This window comes from Pseudorasbora parva, chromosome 4, assembly GCF_024679245.1.
Source record: "Pseudorasbora parva isolate DD20220531a chromosome 4, ASM2467924v1, whole genome shotgun sequence".
In the NCBI taxonomy this organism is placed as follows: domain Eukaryota; kingdom Metazoa; phylum Chordata; class Actinopteri; order Cypriniformes; family Gobionidae; genus Pseudorasbora; species Pseudorasbora parva.
Window position 1 is genome coordinate 38,658,950 of NC_090175.1, and position 20,077 is coordinate 38,679,026.

A 20,077-nucleotide genomic window follows, 5' to 3' on the forward strand; every position below is an offset into this window, starting at 1 on the left:
AATTTTTAATTCTAAACAGAAGAGGCAGGGATTTATACTAAAGTCAAATAAACATAGGCTTACTATGTTTCACAAATGTATCCAAAAATAGTTTTCCACAAACAAATGTAAAAAAGGATCAAGGTCCGCACAATCATCTTAGCGAGGTGTAAGATAAAAAGTTGTGTTGTGAAGAGGAAGATCCAATATGCCAAACTCAACAATGCAGAAGAGCTGAAGGCCACTATCAGAGCAACCTGGGCTCTCATAAAACCTGAGCAGTGCCACAGACTGATCGACCCCATGCCATGCCGCACTGCTGCAGTAATTCAGGCAAAAGGAGCCCCAACTAAGTATTTATGTTCATACTTTTCAGTTGGCCAAGATTTCTAAAAATGCTTTCTTTGTATTGGTCTTAAGTAATATTCTAATTTTCTGTGATACTGAATTTGGGATTTTCCTTAGTTGTCATTTATAATCATCAAAATTAAAAGAAATAAACATTTGAAATATATCAGTCCATAAGTAACGAATGAATATAATATACAAGTTTCACTATTTGAACAGAATTAGTGAAATAAAACATTTTTTTGATGATATTCTAATTATATGGCAAGCACTTGTATATATATAGTACAGGCCAAACGTTTGGACACATTACTATTTGTAATGTTTTTGAAAGAAGTTTCTTCTGCTCATCAAGCCTGCATTTATTTGATCAAAAATACAGAAAAATATTTTAATATTGTGATATATTATTACAATTTAAAATATTTGGTTTTCAATTTATTATACTTTAAATTATCACTTATTTATGTGAAGCAAATCTGAATTTTCAGGATCGTTACTCAATTTAACACATCCTTGCTGAATAAAATTATTGATTTTTTTTTTTCAAAAAGCAATTATGGTGTTATTATGGCAATTATGGTTTTCAAAAAGTAATTAAATTACTAAACAGTAGTGTATATTTTTGTTACAAAAGATTTCTATTTTTTAAAAATTGCTTCTTTTTTATTTATTTATTTATTTATTTGTATTTACTTTTTATTCATAAAAGTATTATAACAAAAAAAGTATTACAGGTTATGAAAAAATATTAAGCAGCAGAACTGTTTCCATCTTTGAAAATGAATCATTATATTAGAATGATTTCTGAAGGATCATGTGACACTGAAGACTGGAGAAATGATACTGAAAATTCAGCTTTGCATCACAGAAATAAATGATCATTTAAAGTATAATAAATTAAAAAACAATTATTTTAAATTGTAATAATATATCACAACATTACTTTTTTCTGTATTTTTGATCAAATAAATGCAGGCTTGATGAGCAGAAGAAACTTCTTTCAAAAACATTACAAATAGAAATGTGTCCAAACTTTTGGCCTGTACTATATATATATATATATATATATATATATATATATTAAAAAAAAAATATATATATATATATATATATATATATATATATATATATATATATATATATATATATATATATATATATATATATATATATATACTTTTTTAACAATAATTTGTTTTACAAACAATAACTTTTTAACAATAATAATAATTTTGAGACATGGGACAAAAAAGGTTATGCTTGTAATATTTTCTAAATAAAGGGTGAATAACAGTGAGCAGTTATTTTTGTATTATCTGATTCGGCCTACTGAAGAATATGTAAAATATGTTTAAAAAAAATTCAATAAAAAAAAATTGCAAACAAGTGAAACAAAAAATGTATTGCAAACAAGTGCTGCTGTATGCTGTGCTGTTCTACTGTGTAATGTTAACGTACAGTATACATTCAGAGGCGGTTCTTTCACACACTGTAACAAATTATTTAGAAAAAAAGTTACCTGGTTGCCTTAAAATTTTGAGTTCATTGAAATTAAAATTTTGAGTTAATACAATGAAAATTTTTTGAGATTTGACATCCTTTATTAAAATATTATTAAAAGATTTTGTAAGCATATTGGGTAATTGTGTGTGTTTTCTGATGTTGCAGTGAAACATGCCAAATAGTGCTATTTTCATGATTTATCAAATTTTTATGTGGTTCAGATACAATAATATTTTGAGTTTCTATTAAACACATTTAATTTCATTGTATCAACTGTATTTGTCATTGTATTTTTTTCACATTTTCACTTCATTGTATCAACTCAAATTTTTAATTTCAATAAACTCAAAATTTTAAGGCAACCAGGTTACTTACTTTTTTACGTTAAACCAACAAAAACCAACACATTTTTTTCACAGTGCAGTATGTTGTTACGCCTTTTCTTTTCTAATATTTACGGTAAACCAAGTTCAGTGTCAAGTTGAGACTGCACTCTGGGGTTACTTACTCAGTCCTTTGGCCAAAGTTAAAGGCGGTTGTTTTCTAATATTTATGGTAACGTTTCTCCCTCCATCGGTGCCTCGCTATACCGACTTTCAACCAACGGGGTCGCTGAGTCTCCACTTTCCACGCGAGGACCTTCACAGAGCCCTGAATGAAAAAGACGGAGCTTTGTGCCCGAAACTAAAAAAAACACCCGAACCCGAACCCGAGCCTGACTCATGAATTAAAACAACGACTTATCTGTGAGGTAATGACCGGGGAATTGTTTGTACGCGTTTGTGAGGCGGCTGGGGTCGCTCGAGGGAGTTTAATGTACACAGTTTGTGTGGCATGATGAAGTTGGTGGTCGCTGTTTGCCTCGCTGAGTGAACTTATACAGAGAAAACAAGTAAACAATTAAGATTTCCTACCGTGTAAAGTTAGGATAACGGCCGCAGTGGAGTGGTGTCGAGTGAGGGATATGGGATAAATGCTTTTAGGGTAACAGGAACCGGCGGGTTTTGATTTTAATAGGTAAATGTGAGTGTTGGCTGGATGTTTGTTGAATAGTTTGAGGCCTGGAGCTGACGGCTAGGCCATTAGCCGCTCAAATAACTATTTTACTCTCTACGGTGCTTTTAAAGGATACCTTATTATCCAAGTAGTGTGGTTATGTCTGAACGTGCATAAGATGTGGAGACCTTTATCAGGAGAGCTCTAAATGCTCAGATAGTATTGCGTTTTAGAGTAAAAAGCGCGGTAGCGGAGCGGGTCTCGTTAGCGCCCAGGCTAGTGTTGCTATTAGCTTCATTAGCTTCGTGCTTTTATTCAGACTTTTTACGCAAACTGCCATCTGTGAGGTTTTCGTGTCATTCCACGGTTTTAGAGGGCTTAATTACACGCCCAGAGAGCAGGAGACTGAAGTGAATAAGGTGTATTTTAGTGTTTTTGTAGTGGTGTGGTTGGTTTGTGTGTTGAACTTTAGTGTTGTTGCCTATAGAGGCCAGTAGAGGACCGTCTGTCTGGAGAAGGATGATGGAGTTCCCGCAGCAGCCTCAGCAGCAAAGACCAGCGGGGGACGGAAAGATCACCTACCCACTGGGTGTCAAAGAGATTACTGATAAGATCAGCAACGATGAAGTGGTCAAACGACTCAAGGTAAGAGCCAAAGGGGTGACAAAGGCAATCAATCACTGGAATTAATATATTGAGTTTATTTTATATTTAATTAAAAGCTAATTAGATGCTTTATTGGAAAACATTAGTGCTTGCTTTAACTAATGGCATTTATGTTTTTAATGTCCCCTACCGATGAAGACTTTTAGAATAATTGATAAGATTGGATTACCATGTCTGTCTGTACTGATGACAATGTCACACAATTTCCTGTAACATAACAGCTGTGAGCCTAGTTTAGTTTTAGTTAAATCCACTTTTGATCCATGTCTTGGTGAATGTAAGTGTACTGATATTAGCGCTCCAATAATGTTTGCAAAATTAAACCATTATATTACTATTGCCCATGCTATTGCCCATACAGGTGAGTTAGAGCAGTGGTTCTCAAACCTGTCCTGGAGTACTACCAGCCCTGCACATTTTGTATGTCTCCCTCGTCTATCACACCAGATTTAACTCATGAGCTCATGAGACTGCAAGACCTGAAATGGGTGGGTCAGATATAGAGGGTATGCACGCAACGTCACTGTCGGCCTTAGTGACTGAGTGACAAAAAGGCTGCGCAGCAGCATTGGTTTTCAGCATGAATGCTGCGAAAAACATACAAAACACATTTAAAACGGGAAGGACCTTTGAGATTGACTACAAATAGATTTGACAATAAATCTGAGGTATATTTTTACAGACTGCTGAAAGCTACAGAAAAGAGAAGCAAATTTATCGCTGCAATTCACTTAAACAATTGGAATCCAGGAAGCGATATGTGGATTTGCAGTTATTGTTTTGTCACTAATGTTGATTTTAGGGTAAAATCATACGCTATATTGTATTGTTATATAGAATTGACAACTCATCAGTTCTGCATAATTGGATGTTTTTAAATAAACACTGACAACTATCACTAGATATTTTGATAAGTTGTAAGAAATATCGAGTACAACTTTTAGTTTAAACTGAGAATTGTTCGTTTTGCTCTCGTTTCTCCTATTAAATTGGTTCATGCTGCAGCTCTTTTGCCACCCAGTCTGACTAACGCGGCTTGTTCCGGTGGAAAAGTGACGTCAATGCATACTCTCTATAGGGAGACATACAAAATGTGCAGGGTTTGTGGTACTTCAAGACATGTTTGAGAACCACTGCTTTTGAGCATAGAGGCTTCTTAACTTATTTTGGTCAGACTTGCACCTTGGAGACTTTCTTGCTTGACAGATGATAAAACTCTGAAAAAGTCCTATAGAGTTGTATTCAAAAAGGGAGTCTAACTGTATCTAGTGAATGTTGTTGAGGCATGGAGGTGGGCACTTTTGATTTGGATAAGTAAGCAACTAATTTCAAGCTGCCATGTTCAGTGCATAATATAGACTGGGTAAACCCAGCCTTGTCTGTTTGCGATATGATTTCGCCCTGCAGCTCAGTCTGGAAACCTGTACATTAATTTCTACTGCTTCTGTTACACTTTTGAGGGAACCAATCACAGACTGGCTTAGCCACCTGGAGCGCTATTGGCGGGTTTAAAGGGTCATGAAACCCCAAAACACTTTTTTTGAGATGTAAACAGATATGTATAGGCTGCACATCATTGAAAACACTAAGGGTACTCATTAATGGTATGCATATGTGAAAATAGTTATTTTTGCATTTTTCAGAGTGATTTCTGTCTTCCGGTTTGAAAAGTTTAGTCGGAGCAACGTCACAAATGCTGACGTCGGCACGGCCTTTTCGGCCCAAGTATGGGCAGCTGGGCACATGCAGACGTCGACCGCTCTGAGCAATTCTCGATATATATTCATGACATAAAGCTCATTCAGTCCAATCCCTGCGCTGTAGTATGCATACAAGATAATTTAGTTAATATGCATGAGACAGTCACTTCTGTCAGGCTCGTCTTACATCATTATTGTAGAGATATGGTGGGGAAGTTTTGGAAGCAGCGTGCGGAAAAGTCACGGAGGAAAGCTAGGCGTTGTGCTGATACGAAGTAACGTAAAGGGCGCCGAGCGAGCTGTAACCGGCGCCGTCTGTGGAAGCCTTTGCTACAAAGGCTCGGTAAAGTAAAATTCACCTGAGGAATCGCACGCCGAACCTGCAAGCGTTGACTATCTATGTCAGGAGTGCAAAATAACCAATCTGTAATCTGTAGGCTAATGAACAAAAGCCACGTCCTCTCCGTTTTATTTGTCGTCACAGCCATGCACTAAACCGCATGTGTTCGGGCTCTTAGTGAAACAGTGTGATGCATATTTGGACAAATATAGATTTAGCTGCCGAGTGATAGACAGCGCGGATCGTCACGGCAATGCGCGGTCGAGACTAGCCTCAAACCTCTTCGCTTTTACCCCGATCTAGAATTACACATCTCTTATCACATCGCATGTTGGGTGGTTCACGTTCTCTTATCACGTCGGCGCGTTGTTCATCTTGCCAAACAGCGTGCATATTTGGACAAATATAGTTTTATCACGTTTGCAAAATATTTCGTCATGCAGAATAACATTTATTTTCATTTCTCACTGAATTATGCTGGTTTGAACTTTGAAGAGCTGAATGATTTGCGATCTCTGCTGCACGCCACTCATAGCTCTCTCATTCGCTGTACTCATCCCTCATTTAATCTCTCTGTGGTAAACAATGCCAACGTGAACCAAGAACATGTCTCAGAACCGCTCAGCACCTACTGACAGACACTCCCCTATTTATGCAAACATTCCCTCTTTCCACACAATACCATCCCACCTTTTCACAGTCGACCACTCCCCTTTTAACAAGCTTTTTCAAATCGAAGGTGTGAAAAAACACCGCTGCAGCAGGGGGGTTTCATGACCCTTTAACATGATGAAGGCTAGAGAAGCGATGAGTCGTTGCCCATTGAGCACACCTTTTTTGGTTTGATTTGTTGAAGGACAATCCTACTCCATACAGAGGCATTTGAATAATACTTGTTTGTCACGCCTCTTGTGCAGTAGAAAATACAAAGCAGACTCCCCGGACTAATGTTCAATTTGAAATTGAGCTTGGTCTCGTGATAGCCAGACAATACATAATACTCTTGACTTGGACCAACAAGTTTAACCAAATAAGATCCCAAAGGATTTGGGCTTGAGAGCATTTTAATTACAACCCATAAACACAGTGCAATTTGCCCACAAAGACAAATTGATTTAATGTTAGACTTTTTGGACCCTTTAACCATAAAGCAGTCATAAAGAATAATTTAGAAATCCATCCAGTTTTTGTTTTAAGAACTTATTTTTTAATTTAGCAGAGTTTATCTGAAACAACATATTGCTCGTATGATTAATTTTATAGAGGCTAAAATCAATGTACATTTTTTGCACTCAATTTGAATGTATTTAAAGGGTTAGTTCACCCAAAAATGAAATTGATGTCATTAATGACTCACCCTAATGTCGTTCCACACCTGTAAGACCTCCGTTCATCTTCAGAACACAGTTTAAGATATTTTATATTTTAGTCCCAGAGCATATACAGTCTATTCACACTTTACTGTCCATGTCCAGAAAGCTAATAAAAACATCAACAAAGTAGTCCATGATTGGATGATAATCAGGATGATTAGATATGGTTGATTACATACATCCATATGGTTGATTGGAATCTCTTGAAGCATCGAAAATAAATTTTGGTCCAAAAATATCAAAAACTATGACTTCATTCAGCATTGTCTTCTCTTCCGCATTTATTTTCAAAACTCAAATAAAGATTCAAACGGTTATGAATCAGTGAATCGATCAATGGTTCAGATCACCAATGTCACGTAATTTCAGCAGTTTGGCAGTTTGACATGCAATCCAAACTGCTGAAATCATGTGACATTGGCGATCTGAACCATTGATCGATTCACTGATTCATGGCCGTTTGAATCTTTATTTGAGGAACACGGAGGAGAAGACAATGCTGAATAAAGTCGTAGTTTTTGATATTTTTGGACCAAAATGTATTTTCGATGCTTCAAGAGACTCTAATCAACCAACTGATGTCACATATGGACTACTTTGTTGATGTTTTTATTCCCTTTCTGAGCATGGACAGTATAGTGTGCATAGACTGCATATGCTCTGGGACTAAAATATAAAATATCTTAAACTGTGTTCTGAAGATGAACGGAGGTCTTACAGGTGTGAAACGATATTAGGGTCATTAATGACATCAATATGGGTCATAGGGTCATTAATATAATGACATAGGGTCATTAATGACATCAATATGGGTCATAGGGTCATTAATGACATCAATATGGGTCATAGGGTCATTAATATAATGACATAGGGTCATTAATGACATCAATTTCATTTTTGGTTGAACTAACCCTTTAAAGCTAATCTAATAGAATTGCATGTCTTAAAGTGGCCATGTTATGCTTTTTCAAATATTATCTTTCATGTAGTTTATAGTATAGGTTAGCTGTTTGTAAATGCAAAAGGTCTTCAAAGTTTCAAAGATCAAAGTGCATGACCATTGATGTTATGGTCCACCAAAAGAAAGAACTGATTCTGAGCTGCCCAAAATGAGTTGTCAGTAAATCTAGCCTGGAAGAGTTTGGATTTTATTGTCGACTAGACGTGTTGTGAAAATTCTGTTTTATGTGCTGCGGAAGAAAATTCATGTTGCTTATGACTAAACTAAATATTAAAAATATAGCAGAAAATCCTGCACAAGTCTGAGGTTAATTGTTGATTGTCGAGGTTAATTGTTGATGTTTTTTTGACATACGGGCAGTGATCGGTATTATTCAGCTGTAAGATAAAGTTAATTTTGGATTATAACTTTATATAGTCATTTTTTATACCCCCAATTAAAAATGTTAGGCTTTTGGATAAAACGGCTATTGTTTCTAAGCATATTTGAAATGTTTCAATTACATTTTTTTTTTTTAAATGTTTAAATTGACATATAAATGTAACAATATGAAAGAGTACATTCTGCAAGCTGTTATAGACCCCTTTACGGGTGACGTCACAGGAAAATTCACAGTGCGCATGTTGGGGTCAGAAAGTTAATTCCATCCCATTGAATTGTATATTAACCAGAGAATTTCTCCTCAAGAAAAAAATGCCTACTTGCATCTAGGGCTGGGCGATATGGCCCAAAAAAATTATCACGATATAATTTTCCATATCAGTCGATATCAATAAATAACACGATAAATGTAACATTTTTATTTCTTTAAAATTTAAAGGTATATTTTTGCTCATGAGTGAAAAATGTAGAAAACAGACAGTTAACTGTGGTTTTAAACTATCCTTTATTGTCAAAACATGATAAACAAATAATAATATAATATCATGATAAGCCAAGAGGTGAACAATTTATTAAAACTGAGGTAGATTTATTTATTAAAATATTAATTGTGGTAAGCATTTTTTTTACTCTACAATGTATATCAATAACATCATCACTTAATTGAATTGTGTAAGTAGTAAAACACTAAAAATGCAAACAGGCAAAAAAGAAAAGCGTTTTAAGTTAAGAAACATTTTGAGTCCCCTCTCTCGTGCATCACAGTGGATTGGTCCACTGTGCATCGCTCTCTCTCTCTCTCTCACTCACACACACACACACACACGCCCATCTCACCGACGCCGACACACACACACACCTCACCGATCCGGTCGGGAGATGAGGGAGAGACAAAGTTCAGTATTTGCAGATCTCCAGAGCTCTGTCTAGTCTATTTTATTCATTTTAAACATCGGATGATATTATTTCTCTTTTGATACATGCGATGCTGAGTCATTAATACATCACCAAAGACACAATTATGATAGCGATGTACAAGTCCGATGTTTTAGTGATTATAGTTTGGTAGCGTTAGCTTGCAAGTCACCCACTACAACTAACAAGGTAATAAGCCTGCTGTGCGTGAATGTAGTTTATAGATTTACGGCTGTGTTGGGCTTAATGTTATATGGAAGAACTTCGAAGAAGCACGATAATAAATTCCGTGTGGTGAACCTAAGATAAGCAGTCACTCTGTTTTATGTCGGATGGGATCGCCAAAATATCTCCAACCCACTGAAGTTGAGCGAACTAACTTGTCAACGATATCTGTGTGCTCCGAGCTGGTTGTGAGCGCTGACTTTTCTTCACTATTGCTCATTTTTATCACTCCACTTCATTCCGATCCTCCAAGCCTGTCAGCCTTGACATCAGCCAAAATTATATCGTGATAATTATCGTTATCGTTTTATCGCCCAGCCCTACTTGCATCGTGAACTGTGAAAATCGCACCAGTTGTGGAGTCAAGTTTTTCAGGATTACCACAGGATCTCATCCGTTACAGAACATTGACGACATTTGTGGCTGCAAGCTATAACGGGCTGGGGTGTGTTATTGATGTCACGCAGGTGGTGGAGTAATAACTGCTTTTAATGAATTAGCTTGAGACAGGGGCGGAGCGGGGGGGTGGCTAATGGGGCTTAAGCCCCGAATGTTTTGTCAAAAGCCCCGAATCTTTTTGTAAAACAAAAAAAATAAAAATAATTTTGTTTCATTTCCTCTCAGTCTTTCAGACTGGAGCGGCAAAAAATGAAACAAAAGCTCCTTTACCGTGTGTGTGTGTGTGTGTGTGTGTGTGTGCGTGGCAGTCGGCACTGTCGCACATCACTCAGCTTGTTTGCCAATGCCAACTGCCAATAAAAACAAACGAAGAAGAATATACATCTTCTTCGTCGTTGTCATCAGGGATTGGCGGGCTTTTGTATTTCACCGGCGTCGTAGTTAACTATAGTTAACATGGACACTACATATTTTTTTTTAAAGGAACACTAAACCTCACCGGCCAGAGAGAGATTATGCATCAGACGAGCGTGTTACAGGTTTGTGAATCCGCTTTTGTAACACTTGAGTTACATGACTGTATTGCTGGCTAGCTAGAGTTAACGTTAGGCTTTACTTATTAAGGCGAGACACGACAGGTGAAAACATAACGTTAGTCAATTTTCAGATTTTGGGCCAGTTTACTCCCTTAACATGTAAGCTTTCATGTCACAATAAAAAAGGCAACATTACACATTTAAGGTGGTTATTTCATTATACTTTGTCACCGTGCGCCTTTAGATTTCTACCTGAAATCATCCAAAGTTACTCTAACGCGAGCTCCCGTGCCGTCTCCATTCACAGAAACATGTCATGCCTGGTGTCATTATAAAGCTCTCAGTCTCACACACAGCGCTGTCTAATCCAAATATGGGCATTTCCTTTGTAGAACTAACCAACCGCGAAAGTTTGCAGCCGAAAACATCTGATTGGTCATGGATTCTGATGTAGCAAATCTGTCAGCTAAGCAAAGTAAACCAAACTGAACTCTAAAGATTAATAATGATGTTTACACCAAATCTCAATTTAACCTATGCAGGCTAACTTAAAAATAGTCAGATAATGGTTGCCTTTTTTATTTGCCAGGGGTTAAAATGAGTCATCCTTAACATGTTTGGTGTTTTGGATTCACTACAGCTGGAGAACAGTTAAATACCAAACAGGTTGTAGGCTCTACTGGCTGATTTTTTTTTTACTGAGTAACTTATTTTCCCAGATAGTATATAGATTTTTAGGCATTCTATTATCTCCAACAGCCTGAAAAATAGTGCATTTAGCTGATGTAAATGGAAAAAAAATCTCCCCGGGGGAGTATGCCCCCGGACCCCCCTAAGTTTGGGCTAAGCCCCGAATGTTTACATCGTCTGGCTCCGCCCCTGGCTTGAGATCGAATTCATACTAGATTTTTTTGCTATAAATTATAGACATGGCATCTGAGGACTAATTCTCTTTTTTTTTCTCCGTTATTTTGCTTTATTTCCAGATTCGTTTAAGCCAGTGGTTTTCAAACCCTGTGTTAAACAGGAGACTTTAAAAATGGGTCGCCAGGAAGTAAGGAAAATGGAGTTACATTAAAGTCATAAAATCAGTCTATAGGCCTTATATAAAAGGAATAAATACATTAAATATATTTGACTTAAATAATTAATAAATTAACACTAAAAAAAAAAAAGAAGAAAAAAAAGAAATAAATGTGACAGTAGCTGCTGAGTTTCATTATTGTGAGGCGTGGTGCTCCTCCATCATGGAATGGAAACCCAGAAGACAGAAAGCAAATCTTGTTTTCTTTATTTTACAATAGCACAATGTAAGTAAACACTTTGCAATTTTTAACAATGTCCTTCTCTTATTATCTGTATGACCAAAATTACTGATCTCATTCATGAGGGCACCTCACGTGCACACAACATATTCCAGCATTGCAAACTTGATATCACAGCCAACCTAATATATAAAAAGTTACAAAGCTCAGTTTAAATAGTTAGTTGTAGCTAGAGCTGCAACTAACGATTATTTTTTCTGTCGACTAATCTAACGATTATTTTTTCGATTAGTCGACTAATCTAACGATTAATTTTTTTACCTTTTGAAATTTGTAAAAATTCTGTGGCACCCCCTCACATAAGTTACGCTAGAGGTGTAACAGTACAGACTGCTCACAGTTCGCTTTGTATCACGTTTCAGTACAGTTCGGTATTTGCTATGTTCAGGGGAAAAAGGACTACTGTCAAAAGAAAATAAAGAAAATAAGAACAGATAACTTAAATAGAAGCAGCAGCACAAATAAATACTATTGAGCAAAGATGAGAACAAAATAAACAATGCTTTTCAGGTAGGTCTAACATTAGTTTTTAGGTAGAGAAATGGAATGAAGTAATCAAAAGTAAAATAACCACACATTTAACTGTTTAAAAAAAATAAAATAATAATCCTTATTAAACTTACAAAAGCTATTCAGTCAGGAGCAGTGAGTGATGTCTTTATCTTTTGTTTGACATTAAACAGACAGCAGTGAAGGCTACTGCCCCTTTAAGACCCACGGATAGTCGTCGTATTTTCTGTATAAAGTTCACTTAAGGCATAGAGTAGGCTATGACATTTTGACATACTTTTTGTGAGTTTGTCCGTTTAAGCACAGGATTTGAAAGATAACTCAATATTTGCACGCTTTGGGACGAGTGCACAAAGACAGATCTTCTCATTCGCGTCTTCTGGCTACACGGGGGTAATGACTGTGAAAATGACTGTTCATATTCGGACGTACAGCAGCACTCGCATGCGTTTTATAAAGTTTACAAAGAGAGACCGTTTTGCCCACGTTTTTCTTTTATTATCGCTGTTGTTGTAGTGCATACCTGAGGAGTCAGCACGTGTATCCATCGACAGAAACATACATAGGCTACAGCATTATTTTCAAGTTACAACCCATATTAAAGATGCGTCATCAGATGCGAGATAAACCGAAGTGTAAGTGCGTCCCCATAACTTTTGCTCGGGATCCCGGTTGGGAAACACTGGTCTGTATTGATTGACACCGCGCTGGTTTGTTTAGAATTATATGAGCGCCGTGACCGCGCGCTGCCGCGTGATGAAGGCGTGTCGCAACTCTGTTATTCAACTGCTCTGGTTTTAAAAGCTATGTCATACTAAATGAGCCAAAATGCAATAAAACTTGTTTTACGGTCGAATGCAACGCGTGTGTGTGAGTGAGTAAGAGACGCGCAAAAGGGCGGAGAGAGAACTTAAGGAAATGCAGCTAAACGAATAAGCGTGCGTCTTTTAAATAATAATAATAATAATAATAATAGATTTTATTTATAATGCACTTTTCATTCCGAAGAATCTCAAAGTGCAACAAGGGGGGGGGGGGGGGAATAACAAAAAATGAATAACAAGTAAAAATATAGAATACTACAAACAATCAACCAACACAGAAAACAGAACAGAAACAGAGCTGATGGTGAACAGAAACAGAGCTGATGGTGAACAGAAACAGAGCTGATGGTGAACAGAAACAGAGCTGATGGTGAACAGAAACAGAGCTGATGGTGAACAGAAACAGAGCTGATGGTGAACAGAAACAGAGCTGATGGTGAACAGAAACAGAGCTGATGGTGAACAGAAACAGAGCTGATGGTGAACAGAAACAGAGCTGATGGTGGACAGAAAACAGCTGATGGTGGAAGTCTCTGTTAGCTCCGCAGCACACTGTTAGCTCCGCAGCACACTGTGGTCCACTCCATGTTTCAGATTTCTCCCAGCGGCAGTGTCCCGATGACATCGCCGAGGCACGACAGCTGAAGACCAGATGATGGGTCTTCTTCATGATGATTCAAACGATGGGGATCGCTGCAGCACCATGCAGGAGGCAGAACATTCCTCCGGGCACTTCTGTGGACACACCGGGGCCGGCGCAGATGTCCAAGCCGCTCCACGGTCGCAATGCAGGACGGAACAGCGGCGCAGCCGAGAAGCAGAACTTCCCAACATCATGCCGGACGCCGACGACGAGAGCCCGGATGACGCTAGCCCGGTGCAAACTTCAGCCACCATGCAGCTTAAGCCCAAGGGAGACCACCAGTGAGCACCCGCGGCGAGAAACATCAAATGTCCTCCAAACCAGAAACCAACCGCAGCAATTCAAACGTAAACATTAGAGAATCGGTTGAAAACGGCGAAACGACGAACAACGACCTCTCAGTGGCTGCCAGCAATCAGCAACAGTCCCAATTGTAGCTCTGACTGTTAGACTAGTCACAAACATAAGGACATAAAATAAAATGTAAATCTAATAGTACATTAACATGATCTGTTGTGGGTGGAGAAGCGGCGAACAGACAACGCCAGCGTCCTCTCCCCCACGTTGCCTAGCAACCAAATAGCGTAAAAATGAATGAATTACGAATGTGGCGGCCGTTATTGATTATGTGGCAGTCCGCCACAAATTAGTCTATGTGTGGGAAACACTGTTTGGCCTCTGTTTAAAGTATTCCCATACTTTTGATATTCGCGGTCTAGGTTTTTGTGATAGAACCAGGAGCAGAAGCCAACATTAGGCGAGATGAACGTCTGACACGACGCGTCGACGCATTTTACGAACGTCGACGTATTTCCGTCGTTGCAGCACTAGTTGTAGCCAACAATTCGTGCCAGCGTGAGCACTGCTCCACTATGGTTTTCCCAAGTAGAGATCTGCGCGGGACGCATTTTCCATGTTACCCGCTCCCATCCGCAACATTGTTTTGCCCCAATCCCGTCCGCATAAAAGTATCAATATTTTTTTCCTGTATACGTCCATGACATTATTTCAAGTAATTTAATGTAAAAGCAAGCGGGTTTGGCGTGGCTGAATAAGCGCAAAGTGCGCTCCCGTCATAATTCCAAAAAATTATCATCTCAGTTCATCGCGATCTCACAAAGCTCTGTTATCAATAAAACAATACTGCACAATGAATCTTCCATAATGTCTAAACTTTCTTTGTTATAATTAGAGGATTTGCCAGTATACAGAACTTTTTCGAGCGGTGAGTGGATTCTGCCTTAAATGCTTCTGTGCGGCCATTGCGTTCTAGAAATAAACACATATTGGTTACATTGCACAACGCAGCAAAAAACATTATAAACAGAAACTCTGCCTATGCTTGTGCCTGTAAATCGTTTTTATTTTATTTTAGTTGTTCTTGTTTTGTATTGTTTTTTTTTTTACAGTAGAGGAATAACGATTTATTTGTTTCTAGATGTTTTATTTTTTGATATTTCTATTTTGCGTAAGTCCCGCAAATATTATTCTCCTGCAATCTGCACACTCCCGAGTAACGTTAGCTACTATGCCTTACTGCCCGCGGCCGCACTCATCCATCAAATCTATACCCGCTACCCGCACCGCACTCTATGCGTTTGGTCCCGTGAGTACCGCGGCAGTGCAGTCTCTATTCCCATTCCTGCGCATGTGTAGCGGATGATTTTTTTCCCTCATCAAGAGTCCTATTGGGACGCGAGTGAAGTAGGTACAAAGCCAATAATAAAAAATGGTTTAGCATCCAAATACATCGTGAATATGGAAACATTTGGATTTGAATGAGGGAGTTAGGCTACGTGAGCCTAACTGGTTACTTTCAGTTCCTCAATAAATTTTGTTTTGGCTTTATAGTTATAGCCTTCTAATATTGTTTAATTCTTGATCTGTTCTGAATACTATTAAATTTCAAGCATTTGTTGTGGAGTGACGGGAACTAAAATAACCTAGCCATGTTAGTAGTGTTTAAAATGTTAAGTACCGGTGTTATTTAGCTTTATATACTGGTATTATTTCTGAATGCAATCAAATGCGACTTATATGTGACTTACCTGTTTTTCTCTCCCTCTCAAAATTCTTGTTGGTTAAAGGTTAATCAGTTAATTAGCGTCTCATATAGGCTTAGCTATCAAATTATTGAAGAATCAACTTTGCGTTGCCAACGTGTCAAGGATCAAAAGCGATTGTGTGGAAAAGTGCTGAGCTTGTGCCATCTACTGGTTTAATGGAGAATACAGTGAAATGGACAATGCTTGGCATGTCTTATTTCAATGTAAATGGTTGTAGGCCTATATATGGGTCGCGACAACAACAACAACAAAAGAGAGTCGCTCTTAAAAAAGTTTGAAAACCACTGGTTTAAGCTCGTTCTTAATGTACGCACATGCGCTAGGCAAGGCAAGGCAAGTTTATTTATATAGCACATTTCATACACAATGGCAATTCAAAGTGCTTTACATAGAAAGGAATTAAAATAGGGCTAAAAATGCACAAGAAAAAGAATACAGTGTAAAGAGAATTAAAAGTAATAAAATGATGATAACCAAAGAAAAGAACAGGTAAACTAAAACAGTTATAAAAAATTATTTAAAAAATGATGCATAGATAAGGTGCAATCAGTCGGACGTACAGTGGCACAGTGCTCATTCAGTAAATGCACAGCTAAACAGATGTGTTTTGAGTCTGGATTTGAATGTGGCTACTGTTGGAGCACATCTGATCTGTTCAGGAAGCCGGTTCCAACTACGGCTGGCATAATAGCTAAAGGCAGACTCTCCTTGTTTTGATTGAACTCTTGGTATTTCTAACTGACTTGATCCTGCTGATCTGAGTGATCTGTTGGGTTTGTATTTAATCAGCATATCTGCGATGTATTGAGGTCCTAGGTCATTGAGTGATTTATAAACAAGTAATAGTACTTTAAAATCGATCCTAGATGTAACTGGAAGCCAGTGTAAAGACCTGAGGACCGGTGTGATATGGTCAAGATTCCTGACTTGATAAAAAAGCTCTTCAAAAAAGGTGCATTGACAAACTAAAAGACATCTATTACATTTGTAGGTATTCAAAATAAAATATATGATCGTACTGAATGTCAGCTTGCTTTATTTTGCTCGAGAAAAGATTAAGTCCACGTCATGCAAACAAGAAAATCTGTTGCACCGGTCGAGAGCTATCGTTGCAACCACACACGTTTGCGATGATGTTTATGGATGTTCGTTCGAACGATGATTTCGGGAAACACAGACTCGAACTATGTTGATAACAATGAAACTAATAATGCTTTTGGCTAACAATGCTTATGTATATTCATTTAGCCTAATCTTGCACAAACAATATGAATTGGTACGTTTATGAAGTTTGATATCTGGCAATTTGACCTGTGGCATGCTGTCTTTACATTAGCGCTTTCACTATGACCACAGTAGATCGTGTTGTTTTTCTGACCCCATTTTGCACGCGCACCTACGATGTTTACAAACATTGAAGGGGTCTATAGAGCAATGTAGTTAATTTTACACTGCAACTGGGGTTAGTTATTTAAAGGTCCCATGGCATGTATTTTAGTATTATTTTATGTTTCCTGAGGTGTACTTATATTGTTAGTATGGTTTTTACATTTAAAAAAAGTCATAATTTAGAAATAAAAGGCATTTTTTCTATACTGATATTAGCCCTCTGGCTTGAATGCTCTGTTTCAAGGGGCGGTCTGCTGTGAGACATCAGTGAAAACACCCACTGTTGTGAATGGCTGGCATCTTTGCATTTGAAATGAGATTACGCGCGGAGGGGGCGTGGTTTAGTGAGGCATGAGCCCGCGAGCAGCAGCAGCACTCACTGCTGTCGAGAGAGGAAAGATTGCTGAAGAAGTGTTATTGTACAGATTTGTTGAGAGCGCGAGTTTATTTTGTTTGTATCTGAGAACTCTGAATAAACACGAGTAAACTTTGCAACGTTATTTCTCTTACAAAATGTTTTCACCACAGCTAACAGCAAACACAACATCAGCATGAATACAGTAGAAGCTTCTGTTGAGCATAATTACTAGAGCAGCGTCATTCAAACGGCAGTTTGGGCAAGTGTGCACTGAGATATACATGTGATTGACCAATCCGAACATTATAAAGAGTGTTCTTTGATCATTCTCTGTAGATTAATCATTTAAATAACAGAATTGTACCAACAGAAACGATGTGAAGTTGATCGTTTTAGTCACTTGGCAGGACTGACAGTATTAAACTATTTAGAAAGAAAGTCTGTGTGAACTTGAATAATTAGCTACACATCAGAACTCACTGATCTCAGATCAGGCATTAATGAGCACTGTTACTCACTGTTTGTGGCAGTGCTGTTGATGCCTTATTATGGTAAAGCCTGTGCTGCCGACATCGCGACTGAAAAACTGAATCCATTCTCTCGGGCAAAGCAGAGGAAGGGGAGGAAACCTTTCCTGGTATGATGTCATAACAGGAGAATTCAAGATCACCTCGCCTGTGCTGTCATTAGGTGAGTTTACATGGAGCACTGTAATCGGTTTAAAAGTCCAATCCGAATGAAAATGCTCCATATAAACACCTAAATCGGAATAAAAATGCCCAAACCGAATGAAATTGTACTCGGTTTGAGAGGGGTTGGATAAACCTTTTCATGAACCGATCAAACGAAAAATTTAACCATGTAAACGACCTGACCCGATTACTTTTCAGTGTGCGTCCTTATATGATGTGATGCAAGTGCCTTCACCACTGGCCGCGCTTACACGCAGGCTATAATGAGAGGAAAGTACATTTTTCTGAGGGGTAAACTTTTTATTTCGTTAGAAGTAATGAAGATAATGTTGGCATAATGACACAGACATAGCCCGGTTACATCCTCTCATCCTGACAGCGTTTGTCCCAGGCACTTTTTACTTCAACTGCGCATAGGGCTGGACGATATGGCCAAAATTTATATCACGATATATTTCTTAATTTTGGTCGATACGATATTATTTCGATATCGATATGAACTATATAAAAGCTTTAGAAAAACTACCAAGAACTGCCACAAAGAATTTATGTACCTACAAACTTCTGACAAATTAATTTGCCAAGTCTATGAAACCTCCTCCTATAAAACTATATAATATTTTGGAAATAAAAACGGTACAAATAAATTAATGTTCACCTTTTATTTGTATTTAGCCTTTATACGAACAAGAAATGTGAAATCACCTTCAAATAAACATAAGACTCTCACTTCGCAGACGCAGTTTATTGAGCATTTTCTTTAAAGTTTTAAATTTCAGTGAAGAACGATTCATAGCGCTATATTCTCCTTTTATGCAAAACTATACCTTTATCTACTGATGCACAAAAAAATAAATAAAATAAGACTCAATTCAGTGGCCTATTTGTGCTCTGTTTGAGATGAGTGCACGCTGCTTTTGCAAGGCTTTAAACAGGAGAAAATGATACATTTTCGTGAAGCCATGTCTGACCGTCTTTCACAAGCTTTGAAAGGTAATTTAAACGAGAATGAACGCATTGGTGTTAATAGGCTACATGACATTGGCCCTCATTTATCAATCTTGCGTAGAAACTGGTGTATATGTTGGCGTAAGATTATGCTTACACTCCTCTCACCGCCTGATTTATGAAGCTGTGCGTACCTCTGCAATCCAGGTGTACGCAATACTTGCCCTTGATAAATCCCGCGGCTGAAAACGATCGTCATTAGAATAACACGCCCCTATATATTCAAGTCTCCGCCTCCCCCACGCCCTCATTTTACGCCATGGACAAACAGAAGACGGCAAAGAAGCGAAACTTCTCCGACGTGGAGATCGGGCGCGCTCAATCATCTCACTAGTCCACTAGTCAGGGCACTGATTAGGACATAAGTCAATGGCCTGACTCCCTGATCAGTGCTCTGACTACTGAACTATTGAGATGATTGAGACGCTCATCGAGATCACCAGGGAAGTGGAAAAAAACCCCGAAATTGTTTTATTTGGGAGTTTAAAGAGTGGAATTAAAGGTACCTACAAAAACAAAATATGGACCCAAATAACGAGTACTCTTAATAGTGTGGAGATTGAGAAGCGCACTCCAGCAGTTTAAAGCTGTTTGGATGATAAATTAGGCTACCATCACTGCATTATTTTACAGCACGTTTTGAAAAAAATAGCATTTAATTTCGTATCACGGCACATGTATTGGGGTGTACAATAGTGATGATGATGTGATGTGGAGTACTACCATTCATTCACATTAATAATTACATGACAATTTGTAAGATTCTTATTATTATTATGATTATTATTCTTAATGACGCTTGTTATTCAGAAGAAGAATGTCGTTTTTATTGATTTTATTATTATTTAAAAGAAGGCCATTTTTATTATTTTGTCAGTCTGAATTATTTTAGTCCCAGTCCGTGCGCAGCTGCCGGGCCAGGCGGGCCTGAAACGTC

At 37.9% G+C, this 20,077-nt stretch overlaps 1 protein-coding gene across 3 annotated transcripts in view; it reads left to right on the forward strand.

Annotated features, from left to right (window-relative positions):
* Positions 1 to 2,421: 2,421 nt before the first annotated feature.
* pds5a (PDS5 cohesin associated factor A) overlaps positions 2,422 to 20,077 on the forward strand; it is a 59,535-nt gene continuing 41,879 nt past the window's right edge. Inside the window, exons 1-2 of one of the 3 annotated variants that reach the window (XM_067441696.1) lie at positions 2,422 to 2,584; positions 3,317 to 3,474. In XM_067441696.1, coding sequence (XP_067297797.1) covers positions 3,349 to 3,474 — 126 coding nt within the window. In that variant the 5' untranslated portion in view covers positions 2,422 to 2,584; positions 3,317 to 3,348. The other 2 variants (XM_067441698.1, XM_067441697.1) reach the window with 2 other exon arrangements.